The sequence below is a fragment of the Orbicella faveolata genome, unplaced genomic scaffold (genome assembly GCF_042242905.1).
Source record: "Orbicella faveolata isolate gen_17 unplaced genomic scaffold, um_ofav_v1 contig_24, whole genome shotgun sequence".
NCBI classification, from domain to species: Eukaryota; Metazoa; Cnidaria; class Anthozoa; order Scleractinia; family Merulinidae; genus Orbicella; species Orbicella faveolata.
Window position 1 is genome coordinate 31,332,501 of NW_028301552.1, and position 22,708 is coordinate 31,355,208.

Below are 22,708 nucleotides of genomic sequence, written 5' to 3' on the forward strand. Positions count from 1 at the left end.
CTTTGCAAAGGACCACACAAAGAGAGCAAGATCACCACTTTCCATCAACAAGAAGTCTCTTGACAGTATTTCTTCCAGTGAAATGTCAAACAGTTCAACAGCACAGCCATCTGACTTGGCAAACAACATCAACATTACAGAAAGTGAGTGATTGTCAAAGTTAGAAAGTTTCAACTGACCGTTATGAATGGATTCTTGTAATGTGGAAGATATTTCTGAGGTTGTAAAGTCCAGATTTACGCATCCATTCACAATCTGGATAATCTGTAAATTGTTAAAGGATGTGATACCACGAGACAGAATAGCTTTCTCACAAACTTGAACTAGCTCGTGATTTTTCTCTTCAAGTTTTCCTAAAGCCCACATCACATTGGCAAGAACCCTGAGATTACATTTGGCAATGTCTTTGGAGATACTGTCCAGTAATTCCAGGTATGCACTGTTTAACGCTTGTCTTGACTTGCCTTTTTCTTGTTCCAAAAGTAGTCTCTGGTTTCTGTTTCTTCCGGTGATCTTGGCAATGCTGTAAAGCATGGTTGCTCTGTTCACAATGTTTACTGAACTCTTGATACTGTCAAACAACTCAAATTGTTCTTTGACTGTTTTAAGAGACAATATTTCCTTGTTGATTTTAACATCATTTTCAGATGGGCGTGGTTGAGAAGAAAAGTAGCCAGCCAATGGTCTTATAAAGTAGCTGCCAAATTTTCTTGGTTCACTTTGTTGTAGAATCTTGGGTGATGACCACGAAGTTTGGGAGAAGTTTCTAAGTCCTTTAAATACCAGTGAAGGGAACACTTGAGTCAGAAAACGACCATGCTGCAGGGGATGCAGGCTTACAAACATGGACAGAGCCCTCATTCCATACATTGTATGCACCGTTACTTGGCAGATCTTGTGTGTCAAACAGAAGGTCCCCTGAACTTTATTTTTCTGTGTTGAGAGTAACAAGAGTTAAGGTAAGATTTAAAACAAACATGTATTGAAACAAAGGAAAATATCACTTCTGTCTTCCTTATCAGTATCACCGATAATAATATACATGGAAAAATTACTTGATTGTGATTGGCTGAGAGCAGTGCAGTTTAAGGACGTTCGCGTGAAAATTTCCCAGTTCATTGATTTTCTTCTGAGACTTTTACCGCAGTAAGATGATGAGTTCGTTTTAGAGAGAACATGCCCGGAAGAACACCCTAAATCTGAAAAATCGGGCTTTGTTAGCGAATAAGGCCCAAAAATATCGCAATTAGATCTTTGAAGTGAAATGTTCTCTGACAAATATTGTTCAAGTGGACCTATCAAGTGAATTTAGTCAACTGGTGAGGTTCCTTGAAGAACAAGTTCGCATTTAGCGACCATAGTTTCACGCCCCTTGCAGCCGCAAGATGGCAGGATTCAATGTCCTGTGGACAAAAATCTTGAATTTTTTTTAACTTCCCACGTTATTCTTTTGTTCATATTTGGACAATGTGGAGACAATTGTGAATAAAATCTGTTTCTGGAAAGAAAAATAGGGGTCACAGAACATCCAAGATCGTTAAATCCAGGCAAAGCTATAGCAGTGGCCATCTTCCCTATCATTGTTCATTTTGTTACTTAGCGCGTGCTCTCATGCATGACGTGGCGTGTGAATTTGCGTGCGCAGTAAGGATGGGCAGAAACAATAACGCGAACGTCCTTAAGTGTAACACCAGTGCAAAAAGTGTGACACCAGAGCAAATTACACATCCTATTTCTGGATTATGATTGGCTGAAAGACAATAGGAAATTTTCTAAGCCAATGATATCACGTAAAATGATGAAAAAAAATGTGAAAAAAGTCTTCTCGAATGAGAAAAAATGACTTCAAATTAAAAGAGCCGGAGTGGCTCGTGTAAATGCAATTATATGGGCCTCCTTCCCAGCAAATAACATATAAATATTGAAATTAAATTATTATTGTGCATCTTTTTAAAAGTTTAGTTATAGATGGCCTCACAAGCCTGCAAATAATACTCGGTCATCAGACCATTGTCTGGTAAATTTAAGGTCTTGACAGGTAAAAGCTTAGCCTGGTCGGACACTCTGACTGGGCATTTCTGCTAAACAAAAAATATTTTAACCGGAAATTCATTGCCGAATATGGAAAAAGTTATTTTATTATACTGCCACACAATACTACGCAAAAAGGCTTTGTTATCACAGTTTCGTTTTTATTCCATTTCTGAGAAATAATTTTATCACGGGTAATTCGTAGCCTCAAATTTCAGGTTGAATTGTAAACACGCCACATCAGCCCCACTATTCAAGCTACAGTGAAACCTGTATTAAGCAGACCCCATATTAAGCAGACACCCTCTATTAAGTGGACACCAGCTTGAGTCCCTAAATTTTCTTACCACCTTTGCTGTAAAATAAACCTGCATTCAGCAGACACCTCTGTTAAGCCGACGCAGACACCAATATTAAGCCATTTTGTTGCACAAAACCTGCAATAAGCAGACACTTCAAGGGCATTTTACCTCTAAAAGTTTAGCTGAGACTCCTTTAACATTGTTCAGGGCTGTTGTTTTAAAGCTAAGTGATTATTCCAGATTGATGCATTGACTGACTGTACATTGTGCTATGAGCAGTCTTTGATCTCACACTGTGTTATACACCTTGTTACAAAGGGGTTAATAGTTAACTATTATTGCACAACATAATTATTAGAACCTGTTTTGAGCAGACACCCTGTATTAAACAGACACTTACGTGGGTCCCAAGGGTGTCCGCTTAACACAGATTTCACTGTACATGTTAATTTATGCATTTTTTGGTGGTGTCATGAAAGATTGCGAAGCCTCATTTAGTCGGAATTATGTTTGTCTGAAAAACTTCAAAAATCTGAGGTCTTATGTTATTACTTGTTGTTTTTTATCTGCAAGTGTTGCGGAATTAAGTTTTAATTTGATCCGATTAAAATAATATGCAAACTGGATACATGACCCAAATTCTCATGTTTTGTTGATCTGAATGCCATCACTTTCAAATGTTTTCCTAGTCCTTATGATCAAAAATCAGTTTTATAGCTCTTTACAGTTTTTTTCACATCTGCGGCTCAATATAATTTGAATTAGTTTCAGTGCCACAGACATGCTTCTGCGAAAAGTGTGAACATACAAACTAGTCATGCTTTGTAGTCACCACCACTTCCAATTCGAATTCATCAAATTACACAAATTTTTTATTCAATTGACCCCGAAGATTCTCAGGGGAAACTTGCCTTCAGAAAAAGTCGAAAAATTCTTTTCAGTCAATTTTCAAGTCTCTGAATGTTGTTGTGAGTTTTTATACCGCCAAGCTGTTCAGAATACATGAGTGATCAAGTTAGTACGTGAAAGCAAACTAGGGGTATAATCGTTTGTAAATCTGTCAATTTTCAACGGTAAAATAATACCTGACAGACTTAATGTAAAGGTCCCCTTTCTGGTGCTAGTATCGATTTTACACTCAGTTCACTTTACTTTTAAGCCATTCAAATTTGCAATCAACATTTTAGTGAAGGGTCTACACTGAAATACCAAAATGCCTCAAATGTCTCTTCTTCTTAACTTCTAATGACAAAAAAGTAATTGTCTGACCAGACTGGCTTTTTGTCAGGTCAAAACTTGTCTTTGGCCGGACAAATGACCTGCTTACAGAATTATTTGCAGGCTTGGCCCCACAAGCTGTTAAAGGGGCTTGATTGGATTTCTGAGTAAACAGTACTATTACTGAGAACCTAGTGGACCAACATCCTAAAGAAAATTAAATCGTACCGGTGTACTATGGAAAAAGGAAAGTTTTAAATGAGGTACATTTCATCCAGATCTGAATTATCATAGCAATAGAATGATGTCACATCCATTTTAAAGAGACTGATTAACTAATCATCAAGGGATGGTTATGGAAATTCATACAACAATGGGCTCTGAAAATTCAATATCTAAATTACATCTTGGTCTGAATATCTGAGTAAAGTTAAATGAAATGTTAATCGACTCATGTGTGGTGTTTTTTTGCCTTCCTAGGCCCTCTGAAGGGTCTTTTATGAAATTACTTTTTGCTGGAGACCAGTAAGACAAGAGAGGGAGACAAGGCTTGCAATTTGGCAGTCACCAGCTCTTGGCATCACGGTGGGCTGCTGTAGGAAGCCAAGCACTGATTGGTAGATTTGAAACGGCCTGCATGTCTTGAATTCCTTTGGTTGCCGAGTTTGGCACCGATCATATTGAGAAAGCTGTTTTCCTAATTTCAGCATCGACTTTCTTGGAAAATGTTGGAGGGATGAAGCTCAAATTCAACTGTGGCATTTTGATCAATAACCGTTGCCAATCAGTTGAGATTTTCAGTATTTAGGCGTTTATTCCAGTTTGAAGTGGAAAAGATTGCCGCTGGGGCCGCCAAGTCGCAAGCCTTGTCTCCCTCTCTTGTCTAAGACATATCTCTGACCAAAAGTAATTTCGTGCAAAGACCCTTTAGACGGCCCAGGAGGGCGAAAAGACACCACACGAGTCGATTAGCGTTTCATTTAACTTTATTAGGATATTCAGAATGAGATGTAATTTAGATATGAAATTTTCAGAGCTTTAATATAGCCCTCATTTTGCCCTATAACACGGGGGAACGCCGGACTACGAAATTTTAAAGTAGCAAACACTTGTAAAATATGCAGTGTAAGAACACAGTCTGAAAAAGCTATCACAGCAATAAAGTACATTTATAAACCAAGATCTTCACACCTTTAGAGCTTTCTCCGACTTTCCGCAGACTTCCAGCACGCGAGACGAGACCGAAATCACCACATGGCCCACATGGTAAACTGCTCGAAGGTCGCCATCTTGAAGTGTGAGGTGTCTTGGAGATTGGTAACCACTTTATGCTGAGTGACCGCGCACCATTTTGCGAAACAAACTGGAACTGGTTGCAGACTGCAGACCGAAGGTAAAATGCATACAGAGGGTAAAAGCTCGAGGGTAAAATGCAGACTGAGGGTAAAATGCAGACTGAGGGTAAAATGCAGACTGAGGGTAAAATGCAGACTGAGGGTAAAATGCAGACTGAGGGTAAAATACAGACTGCGAGTAAAATGGAGACTGAGGATAAAATGCAGACTGAGGGTAAAATGCAGACTGAGGGTAAAATGTAGACTGAGGGTAAAATGCAGACTGAGGGTAAAATGTAGACTGAGGGTAAAATGCAGACTGAGGGTAAAATGCAGACTGAGGGTAAAATGCAGACTGAGGGTAAAATGCAGACTGAGGGTAAAATGCAGACTGAGAGTAAAATGCAGACTGAGGGCTAATCCCAGTGAAAGTCTGCTTCCATTAACTTAAATATCACTCGGGTTATCCTAAATAACGGTCCGGTTAGCTTATTTCTCTTAATGATGGAAATGATAACACAGTTCAGTTAAAAAGTCTTGATTAAAAAGTGGATCACTGATTGGATAATGCAATTAGAGAGTTTTCATTGGCTTAGCCATCTTGGGTTATGGCCATTACACCATGCTCTACAAATATGGTAAGGACACGCGGGAGGTTTTTTTTTTTTGGACCTTTGTTTTTAGTTTAGTTTAGTTTAGTTTAGTTTAGTTTAGTTTAGTTTAGTTTAGTTTAGTTTAGTTTAGACTGGAACTGGTTTATAACTTATTTCCAGTATTTTGTTTAGCTTCGTTTCCTTTCTTTCCGGCCCCTTATTATAAGACACTGGGTTCATCACAACAGGAGGGTCTGAGTATGAGCGGCCCTGCAATGGTCACGACTAGTAAACAATTAGATTATGAACTCGAGATTTCTATCGCATGATAGTTAACGAGGGCGCAGTCCGAGTCAACTATCACGCATAGAAATCGAAAGTTAATAATCTAATTGTTTTAGCATAAATCTAGTAGTCGTTCAAAACTTTATCTAAATCCTCTTCACAGACACTTCGAAAACGCAAAGAGGCGGTCGCCAGTTCGTTAACAAACGTTCACTGCTACGTTATTCACTATCTATCACAGAATAGATAGTGAGTTGCGTAGCCAATAGGGAGTATACGAAACCACGACGCCGACGCCGAGGACAACGTTGATTAAAAAATGAATTTATATTTTACCTACGAATCTCGCGATACTCTTAAGTCATTTACTTTGTTTATCACTGTCAAAACTATCGCAAAACTAAATCCGGAACATAGCGATAAATTTGAAGTAAAAATTTAAAAAATTAGCCGTCGTGGTTCACGTTCTCCAGACAACGCAAAATTTGGTCATTTCACGCTGTTGTTTTGCAGAGGACGGCAAAGAAATGTACCAAGAATTATAACGCACGTGCACAGCCATTGTACTGCTCATTAATTCTTTTGTTCAGTGACGTTCCCGTTGCCGTTGCCGTCGTGGTTTCGTAAACTCCCGAATCAGCGAACGGCATTCGTGATAGAACGCTAGTAGATTTATACTAAAACTTCGCTATTTCGAAGACGACCTCCAGCCACTGCACACTAACGGCTGATAGTGTGCAATGGCTCAGCCAATCAGATTGCAGCATTTGCATTAGTGTTCAGGTAGAATTCTACTAATGGCGGATAGTCACAACTAGTGGCATTTGTGACTATTCCAGCGCCACCATTCGTACGTGACTATTCTCTGCAATTTTCTCTTTGCTTCATATTTGCTCATTTCGCTATTTGGATTTTCCATACATCCTTCACGGAAAGTGGAAGCTTAGGAATTTGTTAAGCATTCATTGATGACGTAACTGAACAGATTTTCGCTCATACCAAGCCTGAGGTTTTCACAGTATTGTTCCCTTATTGTCGCAAAACTTTATGAGCAGGACAAATAGAAGACTCCACTCTTCTTTCAGAGTTTTCTCTTTTCCAATTCTCAATCAAATATGGGCATTGAATTGCTGATATTTGCAAAAATAATATCCCTAACTACGAGTTTTTTAGGCGCGCTTCACACAAAAAGTATTTAATACATCGGTGTCAAATTGCTTGGGAGAGGGGCACGGGGATTCCATATAAAAAGGAAGGGGGTGCTCGCCGAACCTTTCAGGGGTTAAAAACGCGGTTTTGGTACCTCCTACAGGGGGATTCGTGCTGACGTCATTGTTTACATTTTTGCTCATTTGCATAAGGCTTTGCGTACAGAAGGAAACATGTTAGATATGAATTGACTCTAGGCAGCTAAAGAGCTGGTGAAACTTAATACATGATGAAATTATTAGCTCTTTGGGTGTAATATTCAAGCAGAAATTGTCTTTCAAACCCTGCAAAATTTCTGGGTGGCAAAAGCGCTAATGAGCTCATACATTCTTTGTAAAATTTTGAGTTTTTAAACCCGTGTTGCACAAAAAGTATTCAATACATCAGGCTCATTCATTGGCGGAATTAATCGTACTATGACCTCCCAATGTTCAGAACTGATTTACTTGTACCTCCATCAGAAACTGAATTGCTCATGCTAATGAGGCAAATATTGTAATCAACGATTCCCCTAGAGGGTGTTCAGCCTCATAAGGTCCACATCGGGAGTTTTCAGTTTGTGGTACCTTTTAGGGTATTGAGCTGAAAAAATATGACAGGAGACAATGTGCTGTTTTGGAAATGGTGCCTCTTAGGGGTGAAAACAATTGCAAGCCACACCCACAAAGCAGCATCTTGGTGCCTCTTGGGGGTTTTAGGGGTTTTAAAATTTTTTCACGAGCACCCCCGTTAATTGGTACCAAAATTTTTTTGTTTTTCCTTTTCTATTAGTATTGTTTTGTTCACTACTCACTTTTCTTTGTCAAATTGTTTGTTATTTTCACATTCATTTGTTGTTTTAACTGTATACTTGTCATATCGATTAAAAGCACTCCGCTGATCCTACAAACATCAAAGGAAAGCCGCAAAGTCCTCACCTATCGCCTGTGCAACTTACTCGTCTGTCCAAACTTGTATGTATGGAGGATATGTTTTTACTATGAGTTTGCCCGTGAATGCAAATTTATCCGATACTGTATAAAACCAAAATCCACCCCTAAATCTTCTTTTAAAAGCTAGAATTAAAAGCAATCCGCTGAACCTAATTTCTCATTTACTAACTCCCAGAGTGCATTTCGCTTCCACGAAGGGATAAATCGTGCGCGACATAAAGCGCGACGGACATAAGCGCGACGAACCTATGAGAAATCACTATCCAAAGGAATGCAAGCACGCCAGCTTAAAGCGATGACGTCACACAATACGTCAACGCTTAAAAACCGGAAGTGATCTTAAAATAACTCGAGAGATTACCTTGAGAATAACGACAATACGGAGGATTGACTTAAGTGTCCTTCAGCCTCTCTCTATGTGAATAATAATTATCCAGGATTACTAAGACGTTTTATCAGAGTTTGAGTCAATTTCTTTTGTACATAAATGATATTTACTGCTTCTGTGTTGTAGAGTTGGGCTTCATACAAGTCAAAACTGACGGAAAACACACACAAAAAAAGAAACCCACACTGAAAAGTCAAAACTGAACCAAAACTTCACGTTAATCAAGTCCCTTCAACATCAAAGCCTTGTTAAATAGAATCAATCAAAACTAATAATAGCTTGGAAACATGGCGACGTTTTCGGTAAAAATTGATGAGGAATACAATTGTGATCACCATGTATCTTTCGTTTCATCATGTACAGTCATGATGGTTCTTATGGTTATTAACAGCGACTAAGCAAAAAAACTACTAATAAAAAATATACTTGAATTAACAGCAGTAAGTGTCCACGACACTTACAATTCAAATAGTTCCTTAGTTCCCTTTCCAACTTTCCGAAAGCCCTTCTTTATCCGATTAAGCTGCTGCCCTTTGAAAAGGATTTTTCCTCTGGTTAATATCTCCCTTTCCAATGTATCAAACAGTTGCCCAGCATTGATCAGTGGTCCGGTGTTATTCTCAGCCTCAGAAAAACACCAAGCAAGTATATAGATCTCTCTGGCTGTTAATTTCGAAAAACTGCTCTTTAAGAAAGAAACCTGCAGACCTTCGTACAACCGTTCAGTCAGCCTTTTTGCTTCCACGTATCCTCGCAGAAGCATGAATTTTTGTGACTTTGGAAACTGGTGCAAACCACGCTGAAATACGATTTGTTCAATCACATCAAACATTTTACTGTCCCATTTTCTTGCCCTTCCAAGAGACCAAACCACTTGACATAAATGACCATTGTCAAATTGCGCCACATCTCTTGTCAGCAACTCACTTTCAATTTCCTCAACTAGCCTGTTGTCCTGTCTTCGAGCAAAAACAAACGAGTACAGGATAAGAACAAGCTGATGCACCTGAAATATGCAGACATCACGGGTGAAAACCTCATCCCTAACAAGATAAAATACTTTGGCATTTGTCACATCTCTCGTTGCAAAGGACCAAACAATTTGTGATAGTGCAGAATTGTTAAATCCCTCTACCCCACTTGAGGCAAGTTCATTGTCCATGATATCGAAAAGCTGCTTGCCTCCTTTTTTAGCCTTGCTGAATGCCCAAAGTATCTGGACAAGACCGCGTCTTTCCAAGTTAGCTGTTCCACGCCTTAGAATCTCTTCTTCCACTCTGTCAAACAACGTGTCTGCCTTCAACTCCTTCTTTGCAAAGGACCACACAAAGAGAGCAAGGTCACCACTTGCCATTAACAAGAAGTCTCTTGATAGAATTTCTTCCAACAAAATGTGAAAGAGTCCATGAACAGCACAGCGATCTGACTTGGCAAACAACAACAACATTGCAGCAAGTAACTGATTGTTAAAGTTAGATATTTTCAACTGACCGTTACAAATGGATTCTTGTAACGCGAAAGATATTTCCGAGGCTGTCAAGTCCAGGTGTATGCATCCATTCACAATCTGGCAAATACCTACATCGCCAAAGGCTGTGATACCACGAGACAGAATAGCTCTCTCACAAACTTGAACTAGCTCGTGATTTTTCTCTTCAAGTTTTCCTAAAGCCCACATCACATTTGCAAGATCCCAGGGCAGGCATTTGGTAATGTCTTTGGAGATACTGTCCAGTAATTCCAGGTATGCGCTGTTTAAAGCTTCCCTTGACTTGCCTTTTTCTTGTTTCAAAACTCGTCTCTGGTTTCCGTTTCTTCCAGTGATCTTGGCAATGTTATAAAGCATGGTTGCTCTATTCACAATGCTTACTGAACTCTTGATACTCTCAAACAACTCAAATTGTTCTATGACTGTTTTAAGAGACAATATTTCCTTGTTGATTTTAATATCATCTTCAGATGGGCGCGGTTGAGAAGAAAAGTTAACAACTGATGGTCTTATAAAGTAGCTGCCAAACTCTCTTGGTTCACTTTGTTTTAGAATCTTGGGAGATGACCACGAAGTTTGGGACAAGTTTCTAAACTCTTTAAATGCTCGTGAAGGGAACACTTGAGTCAGAAAACGACCATGTCGAAGGGGATGCAGGCTTATAAACATGGACAGAGCCCTCGTTCCATACATTGTATGCATTGTTACTTGGTAGTTCTTGTGAGTCTAACAAAAGGTTCCTTGCAGTTTTCTTCCTGCCTGTGTTGAAAGCAACAACATTTTAATGTACGATTTAAAATGAACACGTATTGAAACAAAGGAAGATATCACCTCTGTTTTCATTATCAGTATCACTGATAATAGAGTCACCTATAAATTTCTATGTATGAGATGTAACTACAGCCTTTGGATTTTGAGGTCCAAAGAGGTCAAAACAGCCCTTCAAGCCACCCCACCCACCCCACCCACCCCAAAAAGGAAGACAAATGACCCCCTGCCATACAATAACAGGCCCTAAGGGTGTTATCAGGGCAGAGAAAAGTTCAGTGGCCCAGTGGACAAGTGGAAATTAGCCTCAGTAGTCTTGTGAGTCTGAATGAACATGTCAGCTTGATAAATGACAATTTCCAGTCAGAAGCTATTTCAAAACTAATAATAATATTTTCCACAGGGCCGTTCTGAAAACCACTTTATGTGAGATCGCCCCCTGTATAAATATTATTATTATTAATATTATTATCATTGTAATTATTATTATCATTATTATTATTATTATTATTATTATTATTATTATCATCATTAAACTAAAGATTGCAAGATTAGTTAACCATCAGGTTGAAAGCATGGATTAATTAGGAATCCAAGCATACTTTGTTCGCATTGTCCTCTGACATCCATACTGGCTGCTTCGTTGGCAAGTAATATTTAAGTGGGGGAAAGTGAAAACTGAAATCTACTGGCCCACTGTGCAAGTGGATTTGAATTTTTTTTTTTCCTGCCCTGCTTATGAATACATTTAGTTATAAAGTAGTGCAAACAAAATACTTTTTCCAACAATCATTAAAAAGTACCCAGAAAAGTGATTTTTTTGTTATATAAGCTGATAAGGTACAATAAATATTTATTGTAATTATCACTTATTCTACAGAGACACTGAGCGGGAGATGTGGTGGCTTGTGTGTTTTGACTCTGCATTGAGCACTTGGCCTGGGTTCTTAGCTCTTACTGTGCCCGTGTTTACCCAGTCTATGTATAAATGTTTACTGGAAAATTCACTGCATCAACTATATATTTGTGTCATAAATACCTCAACTAAATGAAATTAAAGTAAGATTTAACTTGAATACCAACAAAACAAGACAATACTGTTACTGACTTTGTCTGTAGTCAATAACATTTCAAACAAGTTGCTATTAGAATTTTGTACTCGATGGACTCTAAAGCATGATGGGCCAACTTTCTTAAGTTTGTACAGAATAGTATGTTATCAGCTCCTTTAAATTGTGGCATGCGACAGCAATGAGTTAAAAGATTGTAAAATGATTAGCAAACCTTAAAAAATTATGTGACGTTTTCTTCATGGTCAGACTTCAAACAGGTGCAAGGACTTTCAATAGACATTAGGGGCATTCATTTGAATCTCATGTCTACCTTGTGGGGCAGTGCTTATTCAAGGCCTGATGTTTAATGATGAAAATAAGATATGTATGGTGTTGACATGAATCAATTGATGGGCCGTAGGCATATCTGGCTAATGTTGAATTTTAGGTTATACAGTCGAACCTGTAAATAACAGCCACCCTCGGACAAGGCTGCTTATTACAGGTGGCTGCTTAATACAGGATCACTAAAAATACTCACTGGGCGTGGTCTAATGTCAATTTTAATGGCGTATCATACAAAAACACTTCATGTAAGGAAAAAATAGGACAATCAACACTCTTTCAGGTAATCAATACTTCAAACAAAGTTCAGTGCCAACTTGTAACTTAATGGAAAAATATATGTACATGTAAAATTGTAAAAGTACTGCGCAATAAATTGTCCTCTACTCTTCTACAGTATACAGTACTGAATTTCTACGACTTACAGTTCACAGCAAAATCCATATCTGTATTAGTTTATAGTGACAATGGATTGCATTTTACAATGTAAACATAATAAAATACCACATGAAATGACATGTTGCTTAGTTTCTGTTCAAGGGTGGCTACTTAATGCAGGTAAAAATGACAAAGAAAGACAAACATAGGATTGCTATGGGATGGCTGCAGCCGCTTAATAGAGGCAACCGCCTAATACAGGTAACAAATACAGCGTTTGCATAAGTGAAAAATTGGTGGCCTGAAAACTGGCCTCTTAATAGAGGGTGACCACTTAATGCAGGGCCGTTATATACAGGTTCAACTGTATTTTGCTTTTTTCACTCTGGATTGCCAGAAAAAAGCTCAAAGCAAGTTTCTGTGGCACAACAAAACAAAGCAGTTTGTCTCACTTTAAGTTTTGAGGGCAATAATTTTGTCTTCACTTCAACATATGGCAAAATGTTGATTTCACATCAACAGGCAACTTCAAAGATGCTTTTTTCGCTTAAAAAAATAAAATGTTTATTTCATGAGAATACCTGACCACAGAGATGTTCATTTCACGTACAGAACAATAAAATGTTGATTTCACAAGGAAAAAAACTGTAAAATGTTAATTTCACGAGAATGTGTAACCACAGAGTTGCTCATTTCAGAAAAAGAATAAAATGTTGATTTCATGTCAACAAGAAAGCTCAGAGATGTTGATTTCACTGAAAAAAAACACTAACATGTTGGTTTCATGTCAATGGGTGACCTCAAAGATGCTTTTTTTCCTTGAGAAACAGTAAAATGTCCATTTCACATCAACATGAAAGCTAAGAGATGTTGATTTCACTTAAAGAACAATAAGATGTTGACTTCACGTCAGCATGCGCCCGCAGAGATGTGTTTTTCACTTAAGAAACAGTGAAACTTTGATTTCACAAGAAAATGTGACAGTCAGTGAGAAGAGATGCCCATTTCACTTAAGGAAGAGCAAAATGTTGCTTTTACAAAGCTCTTGAGGTTAGGGTTCTGTCCCATGATCCCTGAAGTTAGACACATTACAAGTCATGCTGATTTGAAATAAAATCGCTGTTATAATTGATCGCTTCTTGTTGGCCATTATCTGTGGGACTCGCTGTGACAATAACTTCAAAAAAAACTCCTGTTTACCAGGCCACAAGACGTCCATTGAACGTAATCACGACGCATGCTGGTGAGGGTCTCTTCAACTCAGGAGCAGCAAAAGATGGCAGTCAACGCTTCCTTAAAATGTGTTAATGACTTACGGGTTTATCAAGACTTAATTATGCCTTAAATCACCAGGCAGGCATGCAAGGTACTTTAAAAGGGCACTATTAGAGAAGACCGAAGACAGCATCTGTCATTTTCAATGCCATTGAAATTACTGATACTGCACATGGTGAAGCAAAATCCTATTGCTTTAAGGTGGCCGAACACAATTTTTGCGCGCGCTTTTGCTGATGCAATTCAGCACATGCACAAAGATTGCAAAAAAACAAACATGCCGTCAATAGAGCGATCATTTTATTTACTCAACACCCACAGTATCTGTGCTATTTTTCTCTACATTTAACGCAGTGTAGTGATGGCTTTAGTCTTTTATTACAAAGATATGTTAGAAAAGGTAACGATGCAAAGAACCCAGCAATTCTCAGCTTTTTCTTTGTTACCGAAAGAACCCAGTTAAATGCAGCGCATGCGTAGTAGGTAAAAAAAGTGCAATTGAATGAAAAATTGCACTCTCAGAAATACGCCTATTTCTCGAGAACCACTCATCAGAATTTCACGAAATTTGGCATGAAAATACTTTAGGAAATAAGTAACTGGAGTATTAAAAATAACTGAATTTTAACAAAGGAAATTTTAGATATTCCAGTCAACCTTCAACAAGGGATAATTAAAGATCTTTCTGTTAAATTATTAGCAAAATGGTGTTAACTTGTGGGAATCATTACAAGCTTGTTGCAGGCAAATTATAAAGAAAATCTAATGACTAGATTTTCTACAAATAAACAAAACCGATTTTAAAGGCCTGTTTATGTTTAGTCATGTTGCCATGGCAATGGCACATATGTCAGCTTAACCATGAAAAAACCAAAGTTTGTGTTGTTAACTTGCTTGGTGCCATTTTTGGCGACCGAAAGATCAAGGGTTTTAGAGAAAAAGGCGAATGAAACACAGGTATCAAAAACTGTGTTCAGCCACCTTAAATACCCCAAGTTGTGTTCCTGAAAGTTATGTTTAAATATCTTATTATAAGTAGTTTCACAGAGATTTCCTTTGTTTCGATATGCTCCAAATAAAATATTATAGCCAAACCCTCATATGAAAACAAAAACAAAGGTGTGACCTACTAGACCATAATATCTCTTTTCTGTTTGATGGTATTTCCTTTGACGCACGTGTCGTGTTTCACATTACAATAACCGATGTGAACAACCTGTTTCCCAGATTCCCACTCCATTTCCTATTTTCCTTAGACTTATGAGAAGACAGCTAAGATTCTGAGGGATTTGATCTTTGAACACCGTAAACAGAAGCTACATTCATGTATCATATTGCCATAAGATGCCGCCATCTTTGCTTGAGAGAAAGCTATCTTGACCAGGGGAGATTTCCTTAAACGAGTGAAAAAAGTCCAGGTCGCTGTTTAAAATATAATTTAAGTCAATTTACAGAGATTGAAGCAAATCAGAGGCAGAAAAAAAGAAAAAAAGGCCTAAAATTGGACATAGGGCGGATATGCATATGGCTCTTCAATTATCAGTTTATCGATTCCAAATCATCACCAGCAGGTCCAGACAGGTTATTAGAACAAAAAACCATCAACTAAAGGGTTCCTATGTAGAATCATTCAGAGGAATGACACAGGAATGGTTTCTATAGCATGTATTGTAGTTTTTGGGAGTTTTTGGTGTATAACAGTGTGCTGGTGCTGGCATATAAACGCTTAACTACCTAAGGTGACTTGGCATGATAACTACGGCTTCTTAACTTCTATTTATTCCCCATATTGAATACTGTATCCAGGCCAATAACAGGCGTCTTACACAATCCATCGAGTCCAAATTTTTCCCAGTGAACATAATACAAAGAAATTGGGATTATTTGAGCACGCCAATTAGAGGGAGAGAGATTGGGAATATGGCTGGCCGTAGGCTCCATTTGGGTGGCGTTGAATAGCATTCTGAGTTGTGGGACTTTGGTCACTTGCCAGGTGCGTGGCATGAAATTTAAAATCTTGGTTAGCGTCAAAGTCTAGCGGAATACACCCTGGACCAAGTACAATATGTTACAAATATAGGGAATTCTTATGAAAAACTTCTTTGTTGAATTTTTCGTTCCCTTTTTGTCTTGACAGTGCTAAAAACTCAGAGGCTTTGTACCTCAGTCCAAGGAACTACATAATAGAAACTCTTCAGTTACGTATATCATATAGCGTATGAGCCCAAATGAAAGGTCACGGATCTTCCAACAAAAATATTGGTTTCTTTTTCGTTCCTTTGAAGTTTGCCCAGCTTCAATACTACTCCTCTCTCTTACCTATGATTTAACTGAGCAGATATTTTTAATTAACAATAGTTTTCCTTAAGTCTATTGCGTTTGACAAAAAAAGAACACAGTCCTAATACAGACTAGAGTGAGATTTTTTGGGACAAAGGATGGAGCGATACATCTTGGGACACAAATCGGCCACCCTGCAGAATGCCACAGGGTCAAAAATAAATGACATCATCGCAAAGTATCTGCTTACGAGTCAGTTTTAAATTTCTCAATTATTCGTTCGTTTGCAGTTATGATTCTGTGCCGTGCAAATCAACGCAAACATGGCTTGTTTCATTAGGATGCGAGATGATGTGCTTTTGTGACATGACCAGGACAATTATTTATTTTATGTGTTCACGAACACGACTTTGAGTCGCCTTAGCTTTGGGATGTTAACTGTGGGAACAGTTATATTTCATTGGCTGTAGTTTGATTGCATTTGTTGATTATTTCCAGTTGCGACAGATAGTTCAGTGTTTATCTGGTCGAATATTGTTTGGAATCGGTGGAAAAGTACTCTGAAGGCAAGATCCATAAGAGTTAACCTGAACAAAGGAACGACAATGTAAATACTCTCTACTTTTACTCGTCAAGGAAAATATCCGAATCAGTCGCACAGAGTTTGTTTATAATAAACGAGTATGTGACTGCAAATGTTGGCTTATATTTGTGCTTCCTGCTTAGAATAATGTAACTGACAAAATGTACCTTTACAAATTAGCTTTTACCCTTAAAAACTACCAATTAATGCGAAAATAGCAGGAAATTAGAAGATTTTAGTTCTATTAAACTTGTGAGTCTACGAAAACTGGCGCCGTCACGCAACGTATCAACAAATCGTAGTTTACAAGGGACCTCGTCACTAGCATGGACTTTGACATTATGATCTATCTGTCTGTAAAACCTCGGTTGCTGATGAAAAATGTTGATTTTGACAATAGACAGATGTTGAAAGTCGACTAGTGAAATCATTTAAGGTCAGAGATATATTGAAGTGACGCCGTCGAACGCACTCTCGAAATCTTTGATTACTACTACTAGTAGCCCTACTAGTAGAAGAATGAAGAAAATAACGAATACGTGTACAATATATGCAGTCTGACATGACTATCACAATAATAAAATAAATTTCGAAAACCAAGATCTTCGTACCTTAAAAGCACTCTCCGACTGTCAGCAGACTTCCAGCACATGAGACGAGACCGAAATTAAACTGTACGGAGGTCGCCATCTTGAAGTGCCAGGGATCGTGGAGATTGGTAACTACTAATGCTGAGTGACCGCGCATCCTTTTGCGAAACCAAACGACCCGAGGTCAACGAAACGGAAAGAAACGAAAATTGTACTCCGTCGCTTTTTATAAATACTGAACTTGACGTTTCGTATGCTAGACACCAAACTGAGGAAAATTGTCTGCATCAGTGATTTTTAACGATTTTCATGGGTCTGTCCTGTTATTGACGATAAATTTCGTGAATAACGTTGTCAAAGTAGCTGTGGATCCACGAGGCGATCCCATGACTCCGCACGAACCATGCTCCAAGCAGCCTTGCCTTTCCCGCCAGTATAAAGACCTATAAAGTATTCGAATGTTTAAAATTATTAATCTTAAAAACAGAATGACGCCTGTGACCTCAAAATGTCATATGGTCCACTCCACACCACACAAAAAAAAAAAGACTAGCGGCGCCTTCCATTTGATGAAAAATTTCGGCTTTTAATAATTTACGAAAATTTCCAGTCAGGAATGGAACAACACTTTCAGCAATTTCCGGAATTGAAGAAAACCTTGGAAAGAATACTGAAATTTTCGAAAATTTCTTACCTGGAATTATCGTTCTAATTGCCATTCCTCCTGGAATTTCCAAAATTTTTCGGTTGAAAAGTTCGCCCTTCGGAAATTCAACAATTTTCGGATCTTCCGGAAAATTTCCCAAGGAAAATTCCTTACCCTGGAAGCAGCGTGGCCGAGTGGTTTAGGGCCCTGGTATTGTAATCCGGAGGTCCCAGGTTCAAGGCCTCCACCCTGCCACTAGCGGGATTTGTTTCTCGGTAGTCCCGAGTTCAAATCCTTGGTCACGCTTTGTAAATAGCCAACTGGTCTGCCTCCTGCCAGTTAGGATTTTTAACTTTGTTAAGTGTTTGAGACATTTGTTTCCTTTGTTTCAGTGGCATGCCTGTAAACTAGCTAAGCTTAGTGCTTGTATAGCTAAGTGCATGACCACTATAAATAAGATTTACATTTTCTTTTACATTTACCATTTGTCCCCTTTTCGAAATTTTCAGTTGAATGGAAAGCGCCCTAGATGTAACGAAAAAATTCTACATACTCCACTAACAGACGAAGTCGCAACACATCATCACTTCAAATTTATTTCATCATCAATATCGAACAATTTTTATACACCATGTCTTGCAAGATGATACATTTCAAGAAAATACTCAAAATACCCTTGTCTAACAAAATATTTTAAACAATTTGTTCCTCGGTAAAAGGGGCTGGCTAGTCAAAATCAACACTTCGTAACTTTTTAGCACGAGTCACCTATTAGGACTCAAGTACACTACAAACTTAACTTGCTTCAAGATTAGCCTGTCAGTAGCCATAACAGTAACTGTTTATAACAAAAAAGAAAAGAAAAATTATCACAAGGTTTCATGTTGCTAGAATCAACCGGTTTAGTTTTTAGTTGGTTGGGCTTTTAATCGTTTCTATTGGCTAAAGACCGTTTTCGTTTGGATTGGTTAATCAACATTTTTAATCGCTATCAAATGGGATGGATTTGATTGACTTTTTCCAGACAATCGCTATCAAGATCCCCGAAACAGATAAACTAAAACCGGTTGTGTTTCAAATACTTGGCTGGTTTCCACGCTGTTTACACTCCAGTTGATTGAATGACTAGGCTTAACCCCTTTATCCCAGAACTTCTTGTTTAAGACGTCATATCCACATACAAATTCTCTTTTCTCGTCCACTTACGATTACTTTAGAACTAGTTAAGAGAATTTAATTCTGCGAAAATTCCCTATGATATTTCAAATCCCTGTTCTCGTGAAATAATCGCATACAAATCAAACTGATTTTTAATAATGCCCCCCCACTCCCCGCAGTGATCAGTTTTTCAATTCTTAATATCCACATATATTCAGACGAGAATTAAGATTTTAATCGTCATTAGTCACCTGTTTATCAATAAAAAATATAACGACCGTTCTGACATTGTGCAAGTATATATTAAGAAAATTTAAGAAAATTAGATCTATTAGACTGTTCACAGTCCCCTATTTTTTCGTGACATCGTAGATGTCGATCGTTGAGCTCGACGAGCTGCCATCTTGATCTCTTGATGCGAGCGAAACTTGAGAGAGTACAAAATGCCCGCGGGTAGGGGTGGTGGAGGGCACGGCTGGCGGAAAAAATAAAGAGACTGTAACAGCTTCACTCTGTCTCGTGTTCAAGGGGTGCGGCCGCTAGTTTGGCGCCTCCGTTAATCAAATCAATTAACAATCTCCTTCCCTGAGAAAAAACCTGTCAAATCAGGGATGATGATATGAATACATGTTACTGTGTTGTGAATTTCGAAACATTTTGAAGGTTTACTAAGTCCGCCCCGACACCCCCATGCTATTAACCCCACCGCCACTACCCACGGGCATTTTGTACTCTCCCCAGTTTCGCTCGCATCAAGAGATCAAGATGGCGGCCCATCGAACTCACCGATCGACATCTACGATCTCACGGAAAAATAGGGGACTGTGAACAGTCTTTAGATATATTAAATAATCATACCAATGTGGTTGCATTACATCAGATATCTTGATCCGAAACGATCGATTTTCGATGTAAATTACGTCTCCGTCAACTTACACCCTAGAAACAATTACAAATACCGTCCATTTTGCACAACTGAATTATTATTTAATAATTACACCCGTAGCCCTCAAGGGCTATTGACCCGTGGCTCTCGAGGGCGAAGGGTTTAATTGTTTTAGTATCACCCAACTAGTCGGACAGAAAAGGCAATAATAAAGTTAGCAAATGCAAGTTGAAGAAATATTTACTTCGAAATAACACGAAAGAAAGCATCACGCTCAAGTGCGCCAATTTCGCTACTCGAGCTGGGACTATTACTAATAGTCCTCTAGTAGCGTAGCCAATTAAAATGCACGATTTGCATTAGTTCTCTAGTTGGGTGATAGTGATATTTATTATTCGGAACGTATCGAGAAATATAAGACTCTCATGCATAATAAGTGCAATACCCTCCCCCGCTTCCCCATTCTTTCCTCACAAAATAACGCGATAAAAATAGTTAGTACAAAAGTACGTCTCTGTTAAGCTTATCAGCATCGTTCCTGACAAATCCCGAGTTGGGAACTGGAAAGGAGTGAAGCGACTGAAAGTCGCGTGAATTGAGTATGAATAAGGTCGGGTGGGTGGGGAAGCAAAAGTAGGTTTTAAAAATTTCACATACGCCAAGAGACCGAGCTGTATATTATGACATTCCAAAAATCATCATTATTAACCGATTATTAATCACTTATAAGAAATAGTGACACCATTTGTCGTCTTAACCACTACATGTCTCGAATCATAACCTCGCAGTGTCTCATGGGTACACGTTAAAGTCCTTCACTGATGGATCTGCTAGAGGTGTGAACTGTGAACGAAAAAAACAAAGTTATTAAGGAGGAGTCTCCACAATTAATGAACAAAATTCGTAGCAATCAACTAGTATACTACAACAAATGTTGCAATCTGATTGGCTGAGCTATGGTACCATTTGCTGATACCAATGCTCCAGTCCGATTGGCTGTTAAGGTCGCGCGCGTTACGACCAAGACAAATTTGAGTGTATGTTGCGCTGATTGGAATTCGGAAACCAGAATAATAATAATCACAACACTTTATTTATATAGCTCAATTTCCATTGCTGTTCAATAGAGCTGGTCTCTCACACCTGTTTAGTAAACTGGTCGACACAAGCCATTCTAATGCGCTCACTGGTAGCAGGACTGTCCAGTCTGAAGATCCCTTCAACACCTGACTCACGCCTGTAATGCGAAATATATATTGATTAATTAACAAAGTGAAGGCTTGAGTGTTAGAAATATTAGCGACAAAACGCGCGGGAAATCGTGTCGAATAAAAGCACACGTAGCACTATCCTACAACATAGTTACCGGCATTAGGCACCCGCCTACAAGTCATTTGATGACTGTATGAGTCAAGCAATAGCCGGTCATATGATAGCCAGCACTAGTCACGCAACACGCACTGACTGCCAAAGGTCACGCAATAGTCATCGGGTGTACGGAAGTCACCTGATGACTGTCGTAATTCACGCAATCGTCATCGCATGATAACTGCGAGTCACTCAGTAGTGATCCGATTATCGCCACAAGTCAGGCAATTTTACCTGGCAGCCATGACAGCATCCTTGATGGCGTAAAACACGGAGGAAGCCAGGAATAACGGAGGTTCCCCTACAGCCTGAAAGCACAAATAAATCAACCTTTAATGACAAAAAGAGTAACAAACATCTCGACGTAAACAAAAGAAAGGGGAAGGCTTTAAGATGTGATGTAATCGGCGAATCTTTGCTGACGCCGTTTACATTTTCCTCAGTAACATACGACTTTGTGTAGAGAAGGCTAAACACGAATTGGTTAAAAGCATTTAAAGAGCTTGTGAAACTTAGTAAAAGGTGAAATGTTTGGCGTTCAAAAACTGTACAATTTGTAGGTGGCAAAAGCGCTAATGGACTCATACCTTATTCGTAAAATTTTGAGTTTTTGAACCCGCGTCACACAAAAAGTATTCAATACATCGGGCTCAAATTCCTTGGGACAGTTTATCGTGCTGTGCCCTTTCAATATTCAGAACTAATGTTTTTGTAGCGCCATCAGAAACTGTATCGCTTATGTTAATGAGGCAAATATTGTAAACAAAGATTCTCTTTTACTAGGCTCTTGTTGTCGTTGTTGTTGTTGTTGTCTAAAGGCTTTGTCGCATGCTCAGAAAGAGAGTCGTCACGAGCATCATTCATACTTTTGAAGAGTAAACAGCTTTCTCGTTCGGTGCACTGCGCAGAAGATGAACGTAAAACTCCACTGGTATGTCTGCAAATCCGGGAATCTTATATGCCCCAGGCCCCATCGTCCACAGAGAGCCGCTTTGAGAGTATCGAACTTCTTCCAGGGTGAACAGACCCAGTCCTTGCACAAAACCGCCTTCGACCTGAAAGAGCGCAAATTTAAACGGAATACTCAGTAACAAAATAATCAATCAATAGATCAAGATTTGAATTGAAAGTGTCAGTCTTTGCCTTTGCTAAACACTTGAGTCATACCAAATATATAAAGAAAAACTAAATTTGTTATCATTGGAGGACAGGAGTTTCTTGTTTGATGTGTTGTTTTTTACAGAGTCCTTCATGGGTATATTCAAATAGATATATCCGACTTTATTGAATTTTATTCACATTTTGAAAGATACCCCTTGAGGCGTAAGGCCGATCTGACACTGAAGAAGCTTTATGCTAGGACAGATATTTTTAAGTATAGCTATTTTAATAGGATTGTCGATATGTGGAATATGCTGCTAATGTCAATTCATCATGCTTCTAGCGTCTCTGGTTTTAAGAGGGGAGTAAGGGATTATTTAATTTCAAGAAATGTTTAATTTAATTAAGCTGTTTTAGAATCCCCCCCCCCCCCCCTTTTTTTTTTCTTTTATCAAGTGGTCTGCCTAGTATGGGGACTTTTGCTGACCATCCTTATG

At 38.6% G+C, this 22,708-nt stretch overlaps 3 protein-coding genes across 4 annotated transcripts in view; all 3 read right to left on the reverse strand.

Annotated features, from left to right (window-relative positions):
- LOC110065025 (uncharacterized) overlaps positions 1 to 4,869 on the reverse strand; it is a 6,048-nt gene extending 1,179 nt beyond the window's left edge. Inside the window, exons 1-2 of the mRNA XM_020772129.2 lie at positions 4,743 to 4,869; positions 1 to 933 (exon numbers count right to left, since the gene is read on the reverse strand). The exon at positions 1 to 933 is cut by the window's left edge and continues 1,179 nt beyond it. Of these exons, the coding sequence (XP_020627788.2) occupies positions 1 to 870 (870 nt within the window). The 5' untranslated portion in view covers positions 871 to 933; positions 4,743 to 4,869. The remainder of the gene's footprint in view (positions 934 to 4,742) is intronic.
- Positions 4,870 to 7,745: 2,876 nt separating this feature from the next.
- On the reverse strand, positions 7,746 to 17,184 carry LOC110065023 (uncharacterized). Its single transcript, XM_020772128.2, has 2 exons — positions 17,074 to 17,184; positions 7,746 to 10,540 (listed from the first exon to the last, which is right to left on the reverse strand). The coding sequence occupies exon 2, from the start codon at positions 10,481 to 10,483 to the stop codon at positions 8,750 to 8,752; it is 1,734 nt and encodes a 577-aa protein (XP_020627787.2). The 5' UTR covers positions 10,484 to 10,540; positions 17,074 to 17,184; the 3' UTR covers positions 7,746 to 8,749.
- A 1,094-nt stretch (positions 17,185 to 18,278) lies between these two features.
- The window catches only part of LOC110065022 (xanthine dehydrogenase/oxidase-like), a 32,272-nt gene continuing 27,842 nt past the window's right edge, over positions 18,279 to 22,708 (reverse strand). For both annotated transcript variants that reach the window (XM_089291434.1, XM_089291435.1), the window contains 4 exons: positions 21,977 to 22,165; positions 21,345 to 21,418; positions 20,886 to 20,979; positions 18,279 to 20,585 (listed from right to left, as the gene is read on the reverse strand). In XM_089291434.1, coding sequence (XP_089147560.1) covers positions 20,535 to 20,585; positions 20,886 to 20,979; positions 21,345 to 21,418; positions 21,977 to 22,165 — 408 coding nt within the window. In that variant the 3' untranslated portion in view covers positions 18,279 to 20,534. The remainder of the gene's footprint in view (positions 20,586 to 20,885; positions 20,980 to 21,344; positions 21,419 to 21,976; positions 22,166 to 22,708) is intronic.

Excerpts from the sequence above, each read along its gene's own strand:
- LOC110065023 (XM_020772128.2), bottom strand. The coding sequence starts at position 10,483 with ATGCATACAATGTATGGAACGAGGGCTCTGTCCATGTTTATAAGCCTG.